Source organism: Nycticebus coucang, chromosome 6 (assembly GCF_027406575.1).
Source record: "Nycticebus coucang isolate mNycCou1 chromosome 6, mNycCou1.pri, whole genome shotgun sequence".
Classification (NCBI taxonomy): Eukaryota; Metazoa; Chordata; class Mammalia; order Primates; family Lorisidae; genus Nycticebus; species Nycticebus coucang.
Window position 1 is genome coordinate 134,699,407 of NC_069785.1, and position 11,246 is coordinate 134,710,652.

Sequence of the window (11,246 nt, forward strand, 5' to 3'; positions counted from 1 at the left end):
ACTGAGGGCAATAAAGTGAGACTCTGTCTCTAAAAAAAAAAAAAAAAAAGAATTGCACAGTATCGAAAGCCAAGGGAAGCTCTAGTCTCTTCTTTCATCACCTGAGTTAATCGTTAATCGTATCCTAAAATCATCTACTAGCTCCTTCTGTAACTCCAGAAACTGCAGCTTTCATGAAGCTGTGGGAAGATTTTTATAACTGTCAGTTATAACCAAGAGTAGAGTCATAAAATTTTCTGCACAGTCTGGAACTTTGATTTCATCCACATCAGTGATATCCTTATATTGGGATACTCAGGCAGCTTCTGATGAAAGCATTGTGTCCATTTTTTGAAGAGCAAATTTTCTCTTCATAGTCAACCATCTCTGAAAACAGGTTTCCTCTGACAGAATATGCATACAATCAGCAAAAGTGCCAGGATAGCCATGAACAGTATGAAGCTCCCTTTCAAATAAGAGCACTTTGTCCACCAAATGACAGAAGAGACTATCATCATACAGCAGACAAGGAATATCGGCAGCTAATTTCTCAAGCACCAGCATCATAAGGCCTCGAGGAAATTCAAGCCTTGCATTTACTGAAGACCCTACTTTGTCTAATATAGGCTGATTCTTCTCATCCAAAAATTGTGTCTGATTTCCAATCCACATAAGTACTTGAGCCAAGTACCATTCAGGCTTACTGATAACATTAGTCTTCCGGTTCCTTCTGAAATGATATCTGAACCCCTTCTGGAGAGGAGTCAGCATAACCTGAATGGGCAGGATAACAGAAAGGGATGCAGGAAGGGAGTATTTTTCTGGGAGTTGTTTTGGTTCTGTAATTAATTCATCTGAGGTTTGTAGTTTGAGAAGCTGACAAAATAGTGTCTCCAGGTTATTGTACAATTCAGGGCCACTGGCAGGTCAACTTAAGCCAACAGTTTGAGATCAAGGGGGTGCAATGAATGGCCAATGAAGTTGTGCTAAAATTTCCTCAAAATCGCTTGTAAGCTTGTCCTTGAGAATTTTATGCCAGAATTTAACTGTGGCTCTCATGAAACTGAGCAGATGAGTACAAGATGATTCCTGAAGCTTGATGTCAAGTTCTGCCATAGACACTAGAGTAGATGCTGCCTCCGGTACATTATTGGTCATCAGATACTGCTGAATATTATCACTTAGTTCTTCAATTTGTGAAATCCATTTAAGGTAAGTGAGACGCCTTTCAGTCTCTTCAATTTGGTCAATCATGGCCCCAAGCTCATCCATCCAGGGCTGTGCATTCAGCAAATGGCTGTTAATGGAGCTGAAGAGATGAGTTTCTTGCTCTAGAAACTGATTTAGCAATTGCTTTGATTCTTCTGCATTTTTTAAGGCACTTTGAATTCTTTTAGGAATTTATGATGAAATTGCAAGTACCTGCACTGACTTGTTTACTTTCAACAAGAACTGCAATATTTATGTCACTTTTCTCCTCCATGTTCTTCCTTTCGTCACCACTTTCTGAGCAGCAAGGGGCTGCCGGCCACTCACTGGTCTCCCAGGCCGGTAGCATCCCGCCTCCGCACGAGTCCTCAGCACCACACACTGCCAGCGTGGCCTGCAGAGTCCATTCCAGCCAGGGACCGATAACGGCTCAGCCTTGGAGGCTGGAGGGCTAAGCCCCCCCACGACTTCCTCTCTTCGTCTCGAGAGTACATATTCTTATCAAGCACCTGGGACATTTACCAAGGTAGAGCACATTTTGGACCATGAAACACTTTAACAAACTTCAAAGAATAGTAATCAAACCTATTCATACCACAATGGAATTAAACTGAAAGTAAGAGAAAGACAGCTAGCTACAAAGGCTAGCCTGGTCAACACAGCAAGACTTCCAACTCTACAAAAATTTAAAAAATTGGCCAGGCATGGTGGCATGTGCCGGTAGTCCTGGCTACTGGCAGGAGGATTAGTTGAGCCTGGGAGTTTGAGGCTGCAGTAAACTATGGTCACACTCCACCCTGGGCAACAGAGTGAGACTCTGTCTTAAAAATAAAATAGGCCAGGTGAAGAGGCTTATGTTTCTAATCCTAGTACTCTGGGAGGCCGAGGTGGGAGGATCACTTGAGCTCAGGAGTTAGAGACCAGCCTGAGAAAGACCTTGTCTCTACTAAAGATAGAAAAAAATAGCTGGGCATGGTGGCAGGCACCTGTAGTCCCAGCTACTCAGGAGGCTGAGGCAGGAAGATTGCTTGTATCCAGGAACTGGGGGTTGCTGTGAGTTAGGCTGACACCATGGCACTCTAGCCTGAGTAACAGAGTGAGACTCTGCCTCCAAAAAAAAACAAAAAACAAACAAAAAAATAAGGAACAAGGGAAGGATGTCTTCTTTCACCACTGCTTTCAACATCTCAACTGAAATGAAAAACACAATACTGTTTACATTAGCACAAACTTTGATATAAATCTAGCACAATATGCATAAGATATACATGAAGAAAACTATAAAGAGGTCAATGAAGGACTAAATAAATGGAGAAAATATTTCATGTTCAAGGATAGGAAGATTTAATATTATCAAGACAGAAGATGAAAAGATAAGCCACATAAGGGACAAAATATTTGCAAAAGACACAAAGGATTGTCATCCAAAATATACAAAGAATATTTAATAAACAACCCTACTAAAACATGGGCCTGGCTTGGTGCCCATAGCTCAGTGAGTAGGGCACGGGCCACATACATAATAATAAGAGGGAAGGGACCTAGATTATTTAACAAGAGGAACTTTTATAGAGTTAAATTTAAGATTCAATTTTTCAATGTGTGTACTTTTTTCTTGGACATCCAGGGTCCAACAACGATGGGAGGGAAGACTAAGGACAACCGGCTTAGGCTGAGGTCTGCCTCACTGAGCCTCTAGAAGCCGTGATTTCCTCCCTGCCAAGCGGGCACTTACAGGGCGTAGTTCATAAGGCTGTAGTACAAAGACAGCAGCTAGAAAGAGCTTAGCATAGTGCCTACAGGCAGGGTATGCTATTTGTAATAAAGCTGCATTCACTGGGGTTATGAAGCCTTACTTCACAGTGAGGAAAAGACCGACTCGTCTCTGCCCTCGGGAAGCTCCTGAACCAGGCAAAAAGCACATGCCGGCTGTAAACTGCATCCCTGCGACCACCTGGCGCGCTCCAGGACCCGCAAGCTCCCCCGCCCCGCGTAACCCCGCCCCGCCCCGTAACCCCGCCCCGCGAAGCCCCGCCTCTTCCGCCGCCCGGGCCCGGAGCGTGCACGCACACAGGCGCTATGCGGGAGCGAGCGCGTTCGGGAGCCCGTGGCCAGACAAGGCTGGCGGATGGGGGGGCCCGTGCCTGGTGTTCAGGTGAGGGGAGGCCAGAGGCGGCGAAAGGGTTAAAGTGTCCCCAAGGAGCGGAGGGAGGGGGCCGCCGGGTCCCGGAGGTGGCTGCCGCTGTGGGCGTGGGCAGGGGAGCGGGGCTGCCCGGGTGGGTGGTGGTTAGGGTTAAGCACGCCGTGGGGGAGGGGCGAGGGGTGCAGTTTAGAGGGGAGGGACCCCGACCTTGGGCCCGGGCGGGGGCGGAGAGGGAGGGGTAGACGGCCTGGGGGACGGATTTGCAGCCGGCAGTTGCTCCGGGAGGAGCCAAAGGCTTAGCGTCTGTATTGGGAAGGGTCCAGAAGGGAAAGTTAGCCCAGGTGCGGAGGAAGGGCCATTGGGAGAGGCCTTCCCGGTCTAGGGAAGAGGTCCAGGACACCCCAAGACCTGGAAATCTTTGGTTTCCGGGGTTCCCGCTCCCTGGCAGCCACCTGCTTTTTGTATTTTGAGATCCTGTTCAGAATAGCGGCAGTTCAAAAATTGTCACTGGACTAGATTACAGTTAACCAGACTTCCACCGTAATTGGACAAACTTGGGAGCAAGTCGTGTTAGAATAGAGGTGGACCTTGTAAGAGTCAGGTAGGGTGCTGACTTTGCAGCTGATACTTGGCCAATTTTATTAAGAGAATTTTATTCTAAGTATCAGGTTGCTTGTGGGTTCTTTTCGTATTTTAAACTTTTGTTAAACTCACGTGCAGTGTGCTTTTTCACCTGCTTCAGTTACTTGGGCACCAGGCATTGTCAGAAGTCCTTTCATTATGTGTTGAAGGGGCACAATTGTTTGGGGACTACCTAGCTTCTTTGATCCAACGGGAATCTTTCTGCTTTGTCTTTACATAGAACTGAAATCTCTTCAAGAGAACTTGAAATAATTTAGTGTAATATTGCTTCATTTTACATGCAGTTATTACGGGTCTGCTCTTTATCATTTGGGAATTTTGGAAATAAATACTTGCTAATGTAAACTGTCACACATCTAAGAGTGTTCATTGCAGGATTTCAGATTTGAAAATAACAGTAGGGAAGGATCTGGTCCAATTCCCCTTCATTTTGTGGATAGCTAAGGAAATTGACATCTGCTGTGGTAAGATTTGAGGAATGTCACTAAGAATTACTGGCAGACCTGGGTTAGAAGTTTAGTGTTTCAACTGTTACGTGCTTTTTTTCCTCTCTGTTTTAGTATGCTTGTTAGCTCCTTTGGTAGGAATAAGAGCTAGAGAGAATGGATTTGGTAAGTGTTTGGTAGAGTACCTTTGCGTTCCAGCTCCCTGTGGTCCTGTTAGCATCTTTGGTCCTATGCTATCAACTTTATAGCTCATCCCAGCTGTCAGCCTTGTGAGATGTTCACTGAAACTGTCCTAATACGTACTTTTCTAAAGGTGATAAGCAGTGTTGCTATAGGAGGGAGAAAAATAGCACCAATTTACAGGGTTATAAATATCAAATGGACCAACTAAAGGAAAATTGGCCACTGACTTTACTGGTTGTCATGGTCAGGTGCATGGACCCTCAGGAATTTACATGGACTAATAAAGTCTTATCAAGAAGCTTCCTTTTCAGGCCGGGCACCGTGGCTCATGCCTGTAATCCCAGCCCTCTGGGAGGCCGAGGCAGCTGGATTGCTTGACCTCAGAAGAGTTCCAGACCAGCCTGAACAAGATTGAGACCCTGTCTCTTAAAAAAAAAAAAAAAAAAAAAAAATCTGGGTGTTGTGGTGGGTGCCTGTAGTTCCAGCTACTTGGAAGGCTGAGGGAAGAGGATCACTTGAGCCCAGGAGTTTGAGGCTGCTGTGAGCTGTGATGCCATGGCACTCTACCTGGGGTGACAAAGTGAGACTCTGCCTCAAAAAAAAAAGCTTCCAGCTTGGTGCCATCATTCAGTGGTTAGGGCACCAGCCACATACACTGAGGCTGGTGGTTCGAACCCGGTGAGGGCCTGCTAAAACAACAATGACAATTATAACAAATAGCTGGGTGTTGTGGTGGGCGCCTGTAGTCCGAGCTACTTGGAAGCTGAGAGACTTGCTTGAGCCTAAGAGTTTGAAGTTGCTGTGAACCATGATGCTACAGCACTCTACTGAGGGCAACAAAGTGAGACTCTGTCTCAAAATAAATAAATACATTTGTTTCAAAGGTTTATACAAGAGGTATTATGTATAGTGTTAAGAACATGGGTTTGCAGGCAGGTAAACTTGCCTTTCAGTACTGTCTCTGGGATTGGGTAAGTTTTTTTTTAATCTAACTTTAGTTCTAAAATCTGTAGAACAGATATAATAATCTTACCTTGCACAGTTGTAGGAATTAAATGAGATTTAATAGGCCCTCATGCATAACTGTTACTATTAGTGTCTGAAATTTAGTGTGTGTGTATTTTCAGTGAACTTTTTCTTTTTGTGAAAGGACAAGAAAGAACTAATTGCTAAAAACCAATGGTGGTTAAAGAGATTATATTGTAGTGGAGAGATGATTGGTCTGCAGAGTGAATTATGGACTGTGATCTGTTTATCATTTATTGTCTGAAGGTCATTTTCTTATCTATAAAATGAAAGTATAAGAGATTTATGAATTTAAGATTTACTGTAGAAACAATCTGAAAAAAGAGTCCTATTAAATAAGACTTGAAAATTCCAGTGGGAATGAAATGCTAGAAAGGAGGGAGGAGAGCTGTTGTAGTTATTTTTAATAGATTGGGCCTGATATTGTTAGTGAGTATTGGCATCAACAAGGTCCCTGAGGTTTCTGCCTTTATGTCTCCAGATGCCGTGCTTGTCTAGAGTAACTGTGAAATAAACAATGGATTCCTTGGACCACATGCTGACAGATCCCCTGGAACTTGGTCCCTGCGGAGATGGCCGTGGCTCGAGGATCATGGAGGAGTGCCTCCTGGGGGGCACCAGGGTTAGTCTGCCTGAGGACCTTCTGGAGGATGTAAGTGGTAAAACATCTGGCAATCTTTTCCTCTCTCAGCTTCTCTCTAACAGATACTCTAAAGCAGTGGTTCTCAACCTTCCTAATGCTGTGACCCTAGCAACAAAAATAAGTTTATGGTTGGGGTCACCACAACATGAGGAACTGCACTAAAGGGTCGAAGCATTAGGAAGGTTGAGAACCACTGCTCTAAAGCCTCAAGGCTACCTGTGGCCTTTCGGATCCCCAAGTGTAGCACCTTAACTGAAACCAACCTTCACAGAGCAAATCTCTTTATTAAAAGGGACTGGGTGTGGTGGCTCAAACACCTGTAATCCTAGTACTCTTGAAGGCGGAGGCCGGAGGATCACTGGAGCTCAGGAATTCAAGACCAACCTGAGCAAAAGCAAGACCCCATCTCTACTAAAGATAGAAAAACTACCCAGGTTATGGGTGGCGCCTGTGTAGCTCAAAGAAGTAGGGTCCTGGCCCCATATACCGATGGTGGTAGGTTCAAACCCGGCCCCGGCCAAAAACTGCAAAAAAAAAAAAAACAACTACCCAGGTGTTGTGGGCACCTGTAGTCCCAGATACTCAGGAGGCTGAGGCAGGAGGATTACTTGAACCCAGGAGTTTGAGGTTGCTATGAGTGAGCCATGGCACTCTATACTGGCATCAAAAAATAAAAAGAGTTTGTTCTGTTAAATTTGGATTTGGTCAAAGGGCCACGCTCAAGAAGGCCACTTGTGGCCCCAAGACCACAGAATCTCCACCTCCGTACCTTTTCTTTAAGCTTTATTTTTAACTCGATAATTTTCATCAGTTAAAAAAAGTTGTATATTATAAAAGCAGGATTACATTTGTGTTTACTTGAAAATGGATGCTGTGTTGTGAATGATTAGACAGAATCTAAGCATAATTCCTCTGTCCACAAGGTAAATAGTAGTTAAAGTAGTAGGACTTACCCTGGATGGGTTGTCAGCATGCTCTTGGCCTGACTAGGCAGGATGCCAAGTCATCATCATTATTAAGATGATTGCCGTTTATTAAGTGCTTATTATGTGCAAACCACTATGCATGGGAAAACATTAATTATATATTTTGTTTGTTTTGCCATGTGTTGAACATAGAGATATGTATAGTATATAATATAGCAAACATTCATTGCTGCACCCAGTTTGGGATTAATTTCGTTTAGTCATGTTAGTTTTACGTTCTTCTTTCCTCGTATGTCACACATCGTAGATGACGTGAAAGTCACCAGTGTGCCCGTCTCTGGTCCTTCCACCGCAGTGGCAGCGCCTTGCGTTGGCGTATATACTTCCCATCCTTGTTTTCTTTGCATTCAAGGAAATCTTTTTATGTTATTTATTAGTCCACAGATGCTGGCTTTATTAAATACCTACTCTATGTCAGACACTGAGTTAAATGCTAAGTAAGAGTAAAATGCTGTGCAAAGATAGGTGTGCAGGTCTTGGACGTTGAGTCTGAGGTGCTTCTGGTGCGTTCGTGCAAAGACATCTGGCGTAGATGGTTTGATTTCTGCGTCGTCTCCTGCTTGAACCCTTCAGTGGCTCCACCTAACACGTCTGCACATCCTTTCCTCTCTCCACTGTCTGCTACCCCCCTCCCTCCCTGTCCTTGCACTAGCCAAATGTTGCTAATCTCTTCTTTAAAGAAAATGAAATGAAATGTACCATATACGATATAAAATGCGTACCTCGATGCCCCCTGCCTATCCCTTCCCATCTCATCCCTCTGGCTCACTACAGTGTCAGACTCCTAGGCACAAGCGATCCTCCCACCTCAGCCTCCTGAGCACCTGGGACTGGCTATTATTTTTTTTTTTTCTTTTTTTTTAGAGAAACGAAGTCTTGCTATGTTTCCTAGGCTAGTTTCAAACTCTAGGCTGGGATTATAGCACTTTGTGGTTACACGCATCAGCCCCTGTGCCCAGCCTTCCTCTACTGTGTTAATTGTCACTTTGTCTAGTGGGTGTTCTCTGACATCCTAAGTGTGGGATGTGTGCCTTTATACACATGGCACTTCTTAACACCACTTTGTACTTGTGTGTTTAATTGTTCCCCGCTTCGGACAGTGTATATGACAGTCTAGCTTGGTACTTGGAACATGGAAGCTGCCCACCTTATTAACTAGTGAGTTGGAAATAGAACTCCATCCTCCTCCACTCTTAGCAGGCAACCTTGAATTGAGGTTGAAAGAACTTCAAGTTCTTTCTTCCTTTGTTAACCTTTCCCTGCCACTCAATTTAAGCTGAATTCAGGCGTCCGCCATCATGCCCTTGTTGGCAGAAAAGAGGTTTCCAAATGGGATTCTCTCTGCTGTGATCATTTTCCTCCAGATTGTTATTTACTGTTGGGTACAAGACTGTGCTTTATATTTAGTCTTTAATAATCAGTAAGTTTTGAGAATTGAGTAAATATCTTTGGAAATTTAGTTTGTTTAAAAAACTTAAGAACTTGGAAGATAGTGGTAGTTGCACAGCGAATGTGAATGGACTTAAAGACACTGAGCCTTAAAACCTTGTTTTTCTCTTATTCATTTTTCCTGTTTCTCCTAGCCTGAGATATTCTTCGATGTTGTCAGCCTCTCCACCTGGCAGGAAGTATTAAGTGACTCTCAGCGTGAACACCTTCAGCAATTTCTGCCTCACTTTCCTGAAGACAGTATTGATCAGCAGAATGAGCTCATCCTGGCCCTGTTCAGTGGAGAGAACTTTCGCTTCGGAAACCCTCTGCACATTGCCCAGAAGCTTTTTCGAGGTCTGCAGCTTAGCATTCTTCTTTGAGAGGGAGAGGAAGGCATTCACTTATTGATATTTCTTTCATCATTTTATTCTATTTATTTTCATGTATAGATACTGAGCCAATAGAGAGTAGTTTTGTCTAACACTTTGCTGCCTAGGCCATTTAAAAAAAATAGTAATGTATTGACTTATATAGAAAATACATGATATAGTAGTAGTAATATAGTAATAAGAGCTGTGTAACTACCACCCGCCACAACACCCGGTTATTTTTTGTTGCAGTTTGGCTGGGGCCAGGTTTGAACCTGCCACCCTCAGTATATGGGGTCGGCGCTCTACTCACTGAGCCACTGACGCCGCCCACAATCTGTAAAAAATTTTTAAAAACAGCTTGCCATTTGCTTTATTACATATATATGTGTACATATATGTACACACACTTTTTTGCTGCAGAAATCATGATATTTCACCCCCAAACACTTAAGCATGTACATGTATCGTAACAAGGACATTCTCCCACATAATCAATTCTGTTATCACATCCAAGAAGTTTTCATTGAGGAAATGAAGTGGACTGTTCCACGTCCAGATTTCCTCGATTGTTCCTGAGATGTCCTTTCTCATTGCTGTTTAAAGCCCAGGATCTCTCAGGATTCACACATTGCTTTGTTGGGCTTGTCTTTTTAGCTCTTTGAATCTTGGGCACTCTGACCTTTTGTTGTTGTCTTTCATATGCTGATATTTTTGAGCCCAGGACATGTGAATTGTCAAACATCCTGCTTTCTGAGAATTTGTTCTCATGTTTCCTCAAGGTTAGGTTTGGGTTAAACACTTTCTGGGAGTGGGGAATGCGTGTGTCACCTGCTGTGTTCTGGCCCTGGGTCAGTGGTATCTGCCAGACCTCTTGATTGTAAGGGGGCCTTTTTTCCTTTATAATTAAGAAGCAGTCTTAATGGTTCTTAAGCAATCTTAAGTGGCGTGATACTTTGGGATGATAACGATAAACTCATTTCCCAAAAAGTCTTCATTTTATTCACTGGTTTTTGCTTCTGCTGGTGAGTCTGCCCTGAATTAGCTATTATATTAGGGGTTGCACAGAGTTTGGGACCCCTCTTTCATCACAGTTTGCTCTCAGTCCTATGGAGACGAGCAAAGAAAGCCTCTCTCTGTCCTTTCTGGGGTGACTTTGCTTTGGCAGCAAGTCCCAAAAGGGCAGCAGGTCTCCCTGAGTTCTGTTACACTGGACACTCAACAGCTGCTGAGGGCCAGACAAGCAGGCTCAGCATTTCAGATCTGTTCCTATCCTGCAGGTTGGAAGTGGGCATTTTTTCCTGTGATGGGTTATTAATGTAAAGAGGGATTCCCTACCATGATTGGCACAGATCCATTTCCCTGTCTCTTCTGGTAGAGCAGAAGTGAGGAAACTGGCTGGTCTTTAGAGGGTTCTGTAAGGGCCTTAGCACTGTTTCTTACGCTGGCATCTTTCTGTGGAAACAGGATGGTAGCCGTTCAGGTAGGGATACAAACAAGGAGTGTCGGGGTGGGAGTTGCTGCATATTTCCCTGTGACCAGCACTGTATTTCATTTCTGGTGTTGCTGAAGACAGTTGCATGACTGTGGTTATTATGGTTATTAGCCTTGAGCGGTGAGCTATCATTGCTTTTCACTTTTGGCTCTCTTTCCTGAGTTTTTTTAGTTCCGTGGGGCAGACTTTGCCACATTTCAGATACTCATTTAACGTTTGTCGACTGATGTATGTGTAGTTGTACCTTTGTTTTTTTTAAGATGGACACTTTAACCCAGAGGTGGTCAAGTATCGGCAGCTCTGCTTCAAGTCACAGTACAAGCGCTACCTCAGCTCCCAGCAGCAGTATTTCCATCGGCTGCTGAAGCAGATTCTTGCTTCCCGGAGTGTAAGTGACGCTGGGGACTTGGTAAACATGGGCAGTGAACTCAGCTGTCATGAGTTCCAGAAGAGGCTAAAATGCAAAACATAAGAGATGCCACCAAAAAAAAAAAGTGCTACCAATTAATGTGTGACACAGTTGAACTGTCATCCTGTCTTAGGATCATTTTTAAGATGTATCCTGATTTCAGAGATGTTAAAATATGACAACAAAATGCTTCTTGAAATTGATGAAATAAAGTAGCTTTAATGTTTACCAAGAAAAAAGCAAGCGGATTTCAGATTCATCGTGGTTATTAAGGAAAGCTGTGATG

The 11,246-nt window shown here is 43.8% G+C and overlaps 1 protein-coding gene across 4 annotated transcripts in view; it reads left to right on the plus strand.

Moving 5' to 3' along the window:
* Positions 1-3,221: 3,221 nt before the first annotated feature.
* NFRKB (nuclear factor related to kappaB binding protein) overlaps positions 3,222-11,246 on the plus strand; it is a 36,842-nt gene continuing 28,817 nt past the window's right edge. For all 4 annotated transcript variants that reach the window (XM_053593569.1, XM_053593571.1, XM_053593570.1 and 1 more), the window contains exons 1-4: positions 3,222-3,343; positions 6,110-6,280; positions 8,841-9,042; positions 10,812-10,939. In XM_053593569.1, coding sequence (XP_053449544.1) covers positions 6,146-6,280; positions 8,841-9,042; positions 10,812-10,939 — 465 coding nt within the window. In that variant the 5' untranslated portion in view covers positions 3,222-3,343; positions 6,110-6,145. The remainder of the gene's footprint in view (positions 3,344-6,109; positions 6,281-8,840; positions 9,043-10,811; positions 10,940-11,246) is intronic.